General features: G+C 43.5%; 1 protein-coding gene across 7 annotated transcripts in view; it reads left to right on the top strand.

Annotated features, from left to right (window-relative positions):
- The window catches only part of LOC115012367 (brain-specific angiogenesis inhibitor 1-associated protein 2-like), a 49,385-nt gene that overhangs the window by 13,685 nt on the left and 22,414 nt on the right, over positions 1 to 13,286 (top strand). For all 7 annotated transcript variants that reach the window (XM_029437952.1, XM_029437957.1, XM_029437953.1 and 4 more), the window contains 2 exons: positions 219 to 294; positions 3,265 to 3,351. In XM_029437952.1, coding sequence (XP_029293812.1) covers positions 219 to 294; positions 3,265 to 3,351 — 163 coding nt within the window. The remainder of the gene's footprint in view (positions 1 to 218; positions 295 to 3,264; positions 3,352 to 13,286) is intronic.

Here is a 13,286-nt window from a genome sequence, read left to right on the forward strand (position 1 = left end):
TCGATGTTCTGTCGATGGCTGTTTTGCTCTGTGCAAAACAGACTTTGTGCAGCTGAAGGCTGTTTGTGTATGTGTGTCGGAGGGAGAGAAAGAGAGGCAGGAAGTGCATCCGAGAGACAATGAATAGAGCAAGGTGTGAGTCTTTCTTTTCTGCCCTTGACCTCTCTGCTGAGAAGTGAAGCCTCCACCTCCCATGTATCTCTTGTTTTCTCTTTCAGACTATCATGGAGCAGTTCAACCCCTGCTTACGGAACTTCGTTGCCATGGGGAAGAACTATGAGAAGGCCCTTGCCAGTAAGTCCCTTTTTTTTTCTCATTTATTTTCTCCATGCTGCCTGTTCACTGCAGGTTTAGGCACACAGCCACCAAGCCAGCACAATCTCTCTCTTTCTCCCTCTCTCCGTGTGTGTGTGTGTGTGTGTGTGTGTGTGTGTGTGTGTGTGTGTGTGTGTGTGTGTGTGTGTGTGTGTGTGTGTGTGTGTATCTCTACCTTTTCTTTCCTTTTGTCTTTAAAAAAAAAAGGACATTACAATAAACCAATATGTCAAATGGGCAGGCCTTATCATCTGGCAGGACTCGTTTGCTGAGATTTATTATTTCTTTGACTTGGTAGCAATGTCTCAAAACTTTCCCCCAAAACGCCCCTCAACCATAACACCCCTCAGTCCAACTAATCCAGCAATTAGTGTACCCCCTCCCCAAGCCTGTGCTTCTTTCCCCTGTCACACACAGTAACTAATCCTGGCGTTGGTGTAGGTAGGAGACAGACTGGTAGGGACTCGCTGAGCCATTAAAGACCCACTTTGCAGGATTGGCTCGACCCAAGGGACTAAGAGGCTCTGATTTTGCGGGGGCAGGGGATGGGGAGGACACACTTCCACCCATATGGTGCAACCACTGAAATTACTCAACACCAGAAATGCCAATAGGGCTTGATGGGTAGATTTGGATATGCACACGTTATCCAGGTTTTCCTACACGGCACTAAGTCATTAAATTAAAAAGTGTAAAAGCAACAGATGCATACAACGGAGTGACTCCAACCTACCAAACGCAGCCTGGAACTTTATTATGCAAGTCCCCAAACAGATGTAAGTACAGCAAATGATTGTCCCCCTTATTTAAGGGATGTGTGGTTCTTCCACCTCTTCTACAGAGTGAAGTATGAGTGATGGATCAGTAGCTCTGAGATGAACCCCTCCCCTACCTATTGTCTGTCGGCCTTGCAATCAGAACACCGGTAATCCTCTCCGTCTGTCTTTGTGAGCCCCTCGTTGCACATTTCATTAGAGAGGAGTAAAATATCTGTATAGATCCAGCTTATCTACTCGTCAACCCTTCAGCTACACACACACACACACACACACACACACACACACACACACACACACACACACACACACACACACACACACTACTGCAGCAGCATTGGGCAAAGAAGAGAGAGTCTGTCGCTTGGAGATTACATTGATAATTTGCTGTATAGCACCCCCCCCCCCCCACACACACACTGCACATCTGCAAACTTGTGCACGTGCAGACACATTCACGCACGCTTTCCACAAAGCAAGCAGGAGGTCTGTTTTGGCATAATGATGAGAAATCAGCCGTGATGCTCTGGAGGCTCTGCTCTCAGGTGTTCCCCCAGCACGAGAGGGGAAGGAGGAAACACACGGCATCTTCTTGCCGTTGACTCAGCTGTAATTGGGATTAGCATTTGCATATGTCCCTCGGTCTCGGAGCAGACCTGCGAGGCTTCCAGCCCGGGAGACCTCCTCTATCACAGGGCTGCATCTGTCTGCTAGAATTAGCCACTGCCAGGCTATTGTTGTAAATGTGTCTCTCACCCGGCAGCTGTCTTCAGGCGCAGGGCCCATCTGTCACCTGGACCGCTGTTGAATTCTCCTCTAGAGGCAGCGGCCATTATTCACTAGAGATGGGCCGATTGGCAGCGGGTCGAAATCACGCGGACTCTGCCCTGTGACCTTTTTATTTTTTTTTGTTGGCCAGTGCAGCAGCTGTTGGAATAATAGGGACCGAGGTGGATATCGATCTGAGTGTGTGTGTGTGTGTGTGTGATCTTGTTCTCTCTTGTGTATTAGTGTAAAAATAGATCATTTGAGCAATTAAGTAAAGCTATTAGATTATAAAGGCAATTAGAGTTACATTACTACACTTTTCTATCAATGCTACCCCTCCCCCCCTCTCCTCACCTGAAGAGTCACGCTGCAGTGTCAGCATAACAACAAGTGGCAACAAAACCCCCAGTGTTGCAGAGGGACACCCCTGCAGGTTGAAGCTTTGTCTACAGGTGTATGAGCCTTTATCAATTCAAAAGTCCAGTGTTCAGACATATTGACAAAACAAAAGATGAAATGGAATGGTAAAAGGATAATGCCAGCGGTGGTTACCAGCGTGTGGTTAACAGCATGTGGTTAACAGCGTGACATTTCTGTTTCCTTGGTGGGACAAAACTGTTTTCTCACAGCTATTGACGTGCAAATATTGAATTTTTGTGGTCCATTTGGTCACATACCAAAAAGAGACCAGGAATGAAATATTGACTCAACACACCAGACATCATAACGTTAAACACGCATCAGCAGGCTGATTGACTCACTGTAATGTGTGGTACTTATCGTAGATGTAGCGACAGACAAACTATTACAAACATGGGGGGGGGGGGGGGGGGGGAAATGTTTTCTGTTGTTGTTTTCTAGAAAAGTAGAGTTTTGAGCCACTTTAATTCAGGCTTCACTGAATATGAAGTGAAGGGGGAATATACTTAGTGCCAAAAAATAAACCCCTCTAAATATTAAAGTTGCTCAGATACACTTTGTGGTGATAATAATCCCAACTATCCTTTTTCATAACACTAAGCCATAAACAAAACATAACGGAGAACTCATTTGGCGCTTGTGTGGCTTCCCAATCAAGTGCAGATTATCTGTCGGGAAATTATTTCCTCTTTGCAATCAAGCACGCAGAATGCCAACTAGATGATGTTGAGTTATTATGTGGCGACATCAGTGTTCCTTATTCTCTGGCGGCTGCGAGTCACTGCTTTTCCTCAGATGCTTTTGAAGCAAGAGGAAGAAGGAAATGTTTCAGCGTCACTGGCCAGCCAGCTGACCACTTTGTTCACTAAAAGCTAAAAATGTATTACAGTTTTTCTTCTCCAAATTTGAAGAGACGCACGGCACGGTTACTTTTAACTTAATAACTCGTTCCACTTTCTTTCTTTCTTTTTTTTGTTGTCTCTAGATGTGACATTTGCTGCCAAAGGCTACTTTGATGCTCTGGTCAGAATGGGTGAACTGGCCAGTGAGAGTCAAGGATCCAAAGACTTGGGTAAGTGACTGACATCAGTTCTTCTCTCACACACACACACACACACACACACACACACACACACACACACACACACACACACACACACACACACACACACACACACACACGTCATCTAACATCAGCTTTATGTGTATAAAGGTGCTAAGGGGAAGCAACATTGCGTTTAGAGTATGGGTTGATACCGGAGGTGTTTTTTAATTAGAATTTTTACTGAATCATTTTAGTCCCAAAGCAGGTTTGTTGTTAGATTGTGTCCTGGAGGAAATAACTTTTATTTTTTTTCAAATCATGCGCGTCCTTTAGTAAGAGGAACGTCATCAGAGGTAGAAAAAAGTAGCGATGATGAATGCAGTACCGTCATCGTGGCGAGCTCGTAGCTGAACGTCGTTCTTTTTCTTTGTAAACGGTTTAGAAGCTGTTGACACGTTTAGATCCAAGCTGATGGGGGGGGGGGGAAAGCCTTTTATTATGACTGGTTTAGGAGTTTGTATTCCTTCTGTGTGGACAAATGTATCCGCATACCAGATGTTCCAATGTGTTGCACCTTATATGGTGCGTGCATGTCATGCCTCATGTCAAATAGGTGTGCCTGTCTTGTGTGTTCTGGTTACAAAACATAGAGGTCAATTGGCAACCAACGCCTGGTCCTTTTTACAGTGAGTTGTTTCCTAGGTGATCACTGTCTCTGTGTGTGTGTCTGTATTTGCTGTTGCCAGCCCGTGGGAAATCAGCTAATGTTTGAAGAGATTCGCTTTGCGCCGATTGTGCTTTCAACTGGTTGTTCTGCATGGAAGTAGCTGTTGATGTGACGGGGCCTTTGTTGCAGCAGAACTGCGATCTAGTTTGGGTTTCCTCCAGCCCAGCCAACAGGGACTTACATGAAAGTGCTCTCAGGATGTTTTATTCAGTAAGCGGCTCCTCTCTTTCTCTCTTTCGATCTCTCCATCGCTGTGAGGTTTTTCCATTGATACAGCAGTAACTTCGTGTTGAACTGGGCCTCGCTTACAGTACCAGACGTCCTCAGCTGAACTTGTCACCGAAAGAGACGTCGAGCAACGTGTATTTGATTTGACTAACGGCTGTTCTAATCTCTTCTTGCACCGCACAAGTTATTTCAACAAACGTGTATTGTCAGGAACTATCAAATGTGTTTTATATTCCTGTGGCTGCTGGTCCACTCGCCCTCGTTGTTACCCGTGTTGCCATGGCAATTTTGTAAATCGTGTGTGTGGAAGTATATCAATTTACCCACCTATGTTGTCTCAAGTGTGTATTTCAAAAGCTGTGTCTGGAGGAAGATCTGCCGGGGACTGGATATTTAAAAAGGACTCATCCTCTCTGTCTTTACATGCGTCTGTTTTTGTCTGTGTTCATGAACTGAAGAAAGACTGCGGTGTAACTAAAAGAACATTAGCTCCCGTAGTTCCCTGCTAGTTTCCGGCAAAATACACCAGCTACAGTACACACAACACTCCCCCTGCATGCCACTGTGGTTCCCAAGGGAAGGCTCTGTGTTGTTTTATTTTCCAGCCACCTGCTCTGGACTTTTTGTAGTCTCCACCCCGAGGTCGGCGCCGGTGCCATGACCTCCTGTCAAACCGTGCGCAGGGATGAGTCCCAGAGCATAGAATTTCCTGTTTAGCCAGTGGTAGAGCACAGAAATATCCACAGATTGGAGGAAAACACAGCACTGGAGGTGAGCAAAACACGTACACTGCTCGTGTGCTACAACACATGGGATATATTCCCTTTTTTGTAATTAATCTTGTTCTCATCTTTTCCGTCTTGAGAGATGTTGTGAGTGTTTTCTCCCTTAATAAAGTGAGTAAATAAGTATCTTTTCCCCCAAATATGTGTATGGCTGAAAATTAAAAGGGGCACACTAAGGGCAGGGGTCTTCAACGTCTTTCAGGCCAAGGACCCCCAAACTGATGAGAGATGTAGCAGGGACCCCCCTACTATATATATATATATATATATATATATATATATATATATATATATATATATATATATATATATATATATATATATATATATATATATATATATATATATATATATATATATATATATATATATATATATATATATATATATTGTATAACATTTAGTTTTATATTAAACTGGGCCTAGTGCCATCTATAAACATTGCTACCCTGTTATTGTGCATTCAATACTAAGCTATTCAATTAATACTGAATGTGTGCATTGCTGACCGAAAGATGGTCTCCTGCCTCCATTAATCTGTTCGCTACAATATGTTGGATTCATGTTAATGTGTATTTAAAGACATTAAAATTGGTTGAAAAAAATAAAAATTGTCTGATCGACCAAAAACTTTGCGACACCCCCCCCCCCCGCAGTACCTCCGCAGACTTCCTGTTGAAGACCTCTGCTAAGGGGATATTAAGGCTTGGAGAAAGCTATATTTTTAGTCTAAGGCTCCGTCATGTTGTCCAGATTGGAAATCTCTTACCGGGGTAAGCGAACAGAGATGGACATGAGTGTGAACTCGGGCTTCAAAGCATCGTGAGAAGTATCTGAGTGATTTTCCACATCAGTCGCATAATCATCTGGCATCATGCTAATGTTGTTTGTTTGAAGAGTTATTGAACTATTGGTATTATTATAAAAAAAGATTGGTATCTTTTGTCCAGTTTCTCTGTATGCGTGCATGCTCACAACATTGATATGCATGTTTGAGTTTGAGCTCTTGTTGCACCTCCCCTTTTTTAAAGCCTGTTAATTCCAAAGAGCCTCAGTAAGAGACGGCGTGCAAATGGTCCCACGTACACACCTAAGAGTCGGCAGCTGCTCTCCATCAACGCAGGGAATGAAATTACCTTGTGAAATAATGCCCTCCGTTGCTGTTTTTATCGACGAATCAACATGCGCTAAACCCTGTATGTGTAAGTCTTAAGTCATTCCTTTATATTACAGTATGTGTCCACAGGAACCCATCCTTGTATGTGCATGCACATGTTTATGCTGTCTATACTGACATGGTTGTGCATAAATCTACGGTCATTTCTGTGTGTTTATACGGTACGAGTGCTCTTTTAATCCACTTGTGTATATCTCTGCCTAAAGAGACAAGTCTCTCTTTCTCTCGCCAGCCCCACTACTCCCACACACTCCCTCCCACATATCCTCCTCTGGTTGGGCTAATCATCGCCTGTCACTTTGCCACCCACGCACACACGTACACATGCATGCACACACGCTGACACGCACGCCTGCCCTTCCTCCTTCTCTCCTTTTTTTTCTGCCATCCTCCGCTTCCTTTATCCCTTCTCGTGAAGTAGGAGGGAGCCCTTATTACCTCGGTGACATGTGTGGCTTTCCAACCCTTTTAGGGAAATACAGGAATCTGGAGTTTATGAGGCTGGATACATTTACTACAATCTTAACCGACCAGCTCGGCTCCATTGTTTTTAATACTGTTTGTATTCCTCCATTCTAAGAGGCTTGTCATTTACGACCAGACTCGAACCTGGATGGGCAATTCAGAGGTTTGAACTCCTGAAATTCCTAGAGCTACGTTTTATCTTTGGTTTGACTTCTGTCAGTTACAACAATCAGTCGACTTTACCTTTTTTACAAAACGCTGTTTGGCTCAAAAGTCCATTGAATCAGAGAACTTCCAAACCAAGTGTTTGCGCATTGTGAAGATTACAGTTTCCAAAACAAAGATCTTGTTTGAATTTTAAATGTAGCCTATCCTATAGTTCCTTGTAGAGTTAACACATGTGATGCCTCCGCTGCCATATGTGACGAGCTGGTGTTACTGTAGGGCAGTTGTGTTGTTCAAACTCCGAAAACAGTGTTCTCTTTAGTTACATTTTCCCTCCTTATGGCTTTGAATACAAAATACTACTGTGTGCTGATGGCCGTATGAGAGTGTGAGTGTTAGTGTGCGATATGATTGTGTGTGTCAAACTCTCGTCCTTGACAGGAGATGTTGCACAATGCACTGGACGTACGTTTCCAGTAGTGGATATCTGTTATCTGGTTTTCAGTAGTATCACATTACTTCTCAAATGGTTTGCTTTCATGAATACCCGTTTAGCAGGGCTGGGGGGTTAGCGAAGAGAAGAACAATAGCCTAGTTAATCTGACCCATTGCTTGCTATGCTGCCCTGCCCTCTGTTGACATTTTAGGAACTAGCAGTACAAGACACGGTCTGTTATGGTTACTGTGACATTTTAATTTGAACAGATGATTATAGATTGTTATATAGATATAGATATATATATATCTATATCTATATAGATGTAGATATATATCTATATCTATATAGATGTAGATATAGATCTTATATAGGGCCTGTTTACGACTTGCCGGTATGTTCAGCCTTTTCTTTTCGTGTCCTCAGGTGAAGTGGAGTGGAGAGCTGCTCTGTGCTTGGCAGGGTGTGTGTTCCACTCCTCTGTCCTGCATGGCTGGTGTTTTCACTGTTTTTGGAAGTGTGTAAAAAGTCAGACTCCAAACTGAATACAAGCCCAATTCTTGTACAAAGTTTGTCAAACAGATTTTTTGCTATGGCTTTCCTTTATCCTGTCCTCTGGTTAGCTATTAAAAACAAACTCCCTCTCGGGCCTTTTGGCTGATTAGTCTGTTTTCAAGAACCTGGGCAGGAATGTGAAGTGCTTACAGTTCAGCCTCCTCAGCCAGAGGAAATCAAATATCTTTCTGCCCGCTTATCAACTTCTGTAACCTTGCTAATTGCCATGTTTTAATAACACACATGTATGATTCAGCACAAAGACATGTCTTTTGGGAAATCACAATGCACGAGACAGACAAAAAGGGGTCATATTAAAAAGTAGTCAACCAATGGATCCCTTAGGTTGCTGCGAGGGAGAAAGTCCACCAAAAAACAAACGAGACTCTTAGCCCTCCCAGTAATTACCGGAGAAAAACAAGTTTCACACAGGGAAAATGACTCTGCAAACTGGTGTAGCATGATTGTCTTTTATTTTAGGTTAGTGGACCTGGGACATAAGCATTACATTTCTGCTGGTAAATGAATGCCATCTAAAAGGCTAAAAGATGTGACGTGGTGGGAGCAGAGGTAAGCCACGGTGGTTGAAGGTTTAACTCTGTCGTGCATTATTTGAATGAGCACCCACGAGTACACATTCTGTATACATGCAGCTCGCTCTCTCGCTCTCTCGCTCTCTCGCTCTCTCGCTCTCTCTCGCTCTCTCGCTCTCTCGCTCTCTCTCGCTCTCTCGCTCTCTCTCACTCTCTTGGCTCTCAGTCTGGCCTACCTCTCTCCTCCTCCAGCACCTGCCCCTGTTTAAATGAGAGCAGATAAGCTCTTTTCTTAGCTCTGTCCCACCATCCCAGGGGTCCCTGCCTTCTCCTGCTCTATTTCTGAAACACGCACTGCATGATGGGAAGCCAGTGGCCCCCCATGCTCTTCATCCACACACATTCACATTGCCCTTCATTTGTTCGTAGCAGTGACATGTGCTGAAGGTGAGCTTACATACATATATCTCTGTGTTTGTGTGTGTGTGTGTGTGTGTGTGTGTGTGTCCTTCACACACTTACTTACAATGCAGTAGACACTTAATTAACCATTTACATTCTGCACTGTTTAGGCTTGCATGGCCCAACGCTGAGATCATGATTTTATAATATCAGGCATCATTTGTGTTTTGCATGTCTCTGTTGCGCTCATATCTGCGTGTGTGTGTGTGTGTGTGTGTGTGTGTGTGTGTGTGTGTGTGTGTGTGTGTGTGTGTGTGTGTGTGTGTGTGTGTGTGTGTGTGTGTGTGTGTGTGTGTGTGGTGTGTGTGTGTGTGTGTGTGTGTGTGTGTGTGTGTGTGTGTGTGTGTGTGTGTAGACCTAAACTCAAGTGCAATAGTATAGAGGTAGCAGCAGTATCTTTTTCAAAATGAGGTAAAATAATAATTACATGCTTACCATCGTTTTGCTTCATTAGTGCAGTCAGACTTGACTACACTGTGTGTGTGTTTGGAGACCTTTATTGACCCTGGTTTCTTAGGGCGTTAATCTTGCTGGATCAAATAACACAAGCGCACACAGTCACCTACAGCCCCTCCTTAAATCTCCATACCTCAACAGGTAGATGCATGACTCTGCCGTTTCTCTTATTGCCTCCACTCAAGGGCGCTGCCACGCAGCTATGGAGAAAACGGCGCTATCGCTGAGGTTTTAAAAATGGTGCACGAGTTCACGTCAGTTTCTTCTCTGTTACATTTGAAGCATCGCTTGTTATTACTGCGTTCTCGAGGGATTATCCCCATCACTACACTTTTTTTTGCTCTTCTGTCTCTGTCTGACAAATTTGCCCTCGAACAAATCTGTTTCTCTTTCATGCTACGCTTTCTTCACTTTGAACTTCATATTTTGAGTCTGAGAGGACAAACATCACAGATCTTTTAAAAGGATTCCACGCTCGCCATAATTTGTATGTCATAGTTATAGTAACTGTTCCTGCTCTAAATCTAAATTTTTTTTTTTTTTTTTAACTTATCTCACTTTATTTTACAATTTGTTTCTCTCCATCCTTTGTCCGTGTAGGTTCCTCCTGAGTTTGTCAAATAAATCAAAAGCGCTTTTAAATCATCGCTTATGCTTTCAGTGACAAGTAGAAGTAATTACGTTATCAAAACAGGGTTTTGTGCTGCAGTAATTAAAGTTTCTTTCCGGGGACTTAACTTTTACAAGAGTTTAAGTCATGGATTGCTTTTGCAGCTTTGTGCAGGTTTCTCTTTTAAGTTATTAACCCTCAACTCTACCTTTTTTTTTTTAATCTTGTTTCAATCATGGGAGACGATGTGAAGCGTATATAAGTTTATATTTCATGATGAATATCACGCAAGTCAGTTGTCATGAAGATATTTTTTATGAGATGTTGCCTTGTTGAGACGCTCTGGACCGATCAGCAACTCTGAAGAAGCTAACATGCAGGTTTAGACATATCAGCTGATCAGCATTATTACCTTATGCATAATAAAGGAGCAGGAATTCATGGATTGGAGAGCTGACGTTGTAAAATTGAAGTTTTATGTTTGCTTCAGCCCAATAGGTCGCTCCACTTCTGAATGGGCAGCTTAGTACGATACCTGGGTTAAGTGTCCCCAAGGTAATTGGGTCATTTCTTCTAGACACCACGTTGCAATTAATGTAACTTATTGTGAAGTGCTACCAAGTTCAAACACCTAAAATCTACAGCTCCCCTGAGGCTTCGACAGCCACTCTATGACTGAAGATTCACAGCATATGGTGTTGCTCAAAATGAACTAGTATTGAAATAACAATTACGCTTTGTTTAAATGGCAAGATGTTAACATTTTACAGCCGCTAATATATTCTTTCCTCTGCTCGCTGATGCCAGTCGGTTTGTTACATCAGTCTTATCCAGTGCACATTGCACGACAACCTACCTGAGACCTTCTTGGAACAAATGCAAAGATTACTCGCAACAGCGCTCATGGCCCACTTCTCTTTGACACTCTTACATGTCTGCTGTTAAGCCTTCATTATGGCCTAAATGCGTGACACCATTGCTGGACAAACTTATATTGGGCTAGTAGGTTGAACAGCTGTGATGGCTGAGCTTCCAATTTTAGTAACACTTTATATACTGTATATCAACAGTAATCTCCTGTGAGAGGCTGTGTGAATGAGCAACACTGGAAAGTTGGAGTTCAAACTGAGTTTATCTTCCAGTTCACAGAATGTGTGTGTGTGTGTGTGTGTGTGTGTGTGTGTGTGTGTGTGTGTGTGAGAGCAAGGAATGGATGAACTGTAAGCATACACTGCCCTCACTCCCGGATTAAGTGTGTTTTAGATGTTGCTGTTTCACAGGGAGGGTACTTACACACACACGTACACACTCACATGGCCACCCAGACTCTCAGCTATTATCTACGTCTGACACGTTATCCCGCCGCACCATTATACTTGCCACTTTGTTTGTTTCCCTTGTGACCAGGCATGCTATGTCAGCAGGTATTAACGTCACTGTACATACACACGAACACACATAGGCACACACACACACACACACACACTGTACACACTGTGTACACACACACACACACACACACACACACACACACACACACTGTACACAGACTCTCCAGGTGGGATCACTCCACTTTCCTTTCCCAGGGCAGTATACAGTAGACGCTGATGTGATGATGGCTGATGGTAAGGGTGGAGATCTTTTGAACAGTGTTTTGTAACGCAACACTTTGCAGCCGCTGCCCCTCATCTTGCAACTTCTCCCATGGCAACGACCCTAGCATTATCCTGCTTCCATGACAACCCGTAGTGAATCCGACTTGACCTTCACCAGTGATTCAGTTTCTCTCCATCCACCTCCATTCTCTCTCTCTCTCCCTCTCTCCCTCCCTCCATCTCTGGCTCTCTTGTTCTCTCTGTGTTGCAAACGCTGCAAACTTCCACTTTTTTAATTTTATTTTTCTTGCTGCTTCGTAGCCCACATTCTGTTGTTCTGTTGGGTTTTTTTTCTTTACCTGTGTGGGTGTATCATCGCCTCTGTTACACAAGCAGTCAATAACATCTACAGAAGCTAATGTCACACTTCAGGGGACAGTCTGTTCAGATGCACCCAACTCCATATCCTCTTCCTCCTCTGACTCAGGGGTTTAAGCTAGCAGGCATGTGGCTGCTCGTCGTTGAGGCTGCAGGTGCAGATCAACCCGAGCTCACCTCACTACAAAGGAACTATTCTTTTCTCTCCGCCAGGGACACGGGCAGAATTGAAGCGAGCTTGAAAATATTGATACAGTAATGACAAGTCTTTTGAGGGTTGACTTGCGGGTGTGCCTGTGCCTATCTGTGTGTCAAAATGTTTATTCTGTGCATGCATGAGTTTGTCATGTCGCTCCTCGCTGGTATGTGGATATCCTCATCAGGCTGGCAGCACTCACAAGTGCTCTCGCAGGTCGTGTCATGCCTGCCAGATAATTCTCTGCTCAAAACAATGAACGTTGCACAACGCGTTGAAATGTTTCTAATATCAGCCTCGTATTGATCCTTGATTGAATTGTCTGTCGTTAACCGCTCCTGTAAGGCTGCAGTCTAATGTTCCGTGTTGAGTGATATCCAAGTTGCCATGGTAACTGTTTGCATTTCCAAAAGCGTGATTTATTTTTTTCTTAATTTTTTCTATGCCGTCGGATCATACATTGAGCAGTAATAAAACTGTGGATGACGAGATAAGATCTGTTGCAGATTCATTCATTAAACACCCTGGTGTGTGTGTGTGTGTGTGTGTGTGTGTGTGTGTGTGTCAATGTCGATGGATGGTCCATTTGTTAATTGATCCGGCGAGTTGAAGCCGGCAGGGTTTCTAAGCTTGAAGGGCTGTGATTAGGGATGAGTATCTTTAAGCTGCTTAACAGGCCTGCTGGGAACTTACGAGATGCTTTGGCCTGCTTCTCTTCTCCTGTGAGGCGCAAGATCAGCAGGTTGCAGCATGGACAAAGCTCCCGACTGTCTCGGGTACACAGGAGTTGCAGCGCCGGTGGTTGCACAGAATTTAGCATGTTAAAAAATGTAAATAAAATGAAGAAACTGTTCTAAACACTGCTTGATTTTGCTGCACACACTTGCATGTTTCTGGTGATGAGCAGGTCAACAAGAAGGTTAAAATAGACTCTGACTAATTAGTAGGTCATTATTTATATCGGCTTTAAAACGCTCCGTGATTGTGCAGAATGTTGAGCTCATGGATCCGGATCTTCAGGAATTGATCTTTTTACAGTTTGACACCATTGTGACTCGTTAATTTTGTCCCCCTGTTTGCATTTGTAAGCAGTATATACATATTGAATCATATTCACTACAGTTTAGTTGTAAGCAGATAGAAGTGTATATTCACATGTGTCAACAACTATACCTCTTCCTGTACTCGTACAGT

The sequence above is a fragment of the Cottoperca gobio genome, chromosome 8, assembly GCF_900634415.1.
Source record: "Cottoperca gobio chromosome 8, fCotGob3.1, whole genome shotgun sequence".
Taxonomy (NCBI): Eukaryota; Metazoa; Chordata; class Actinopteri; order Perciformes; family Bovichtidae; genus Cottoperca; species Cottoperca gobio.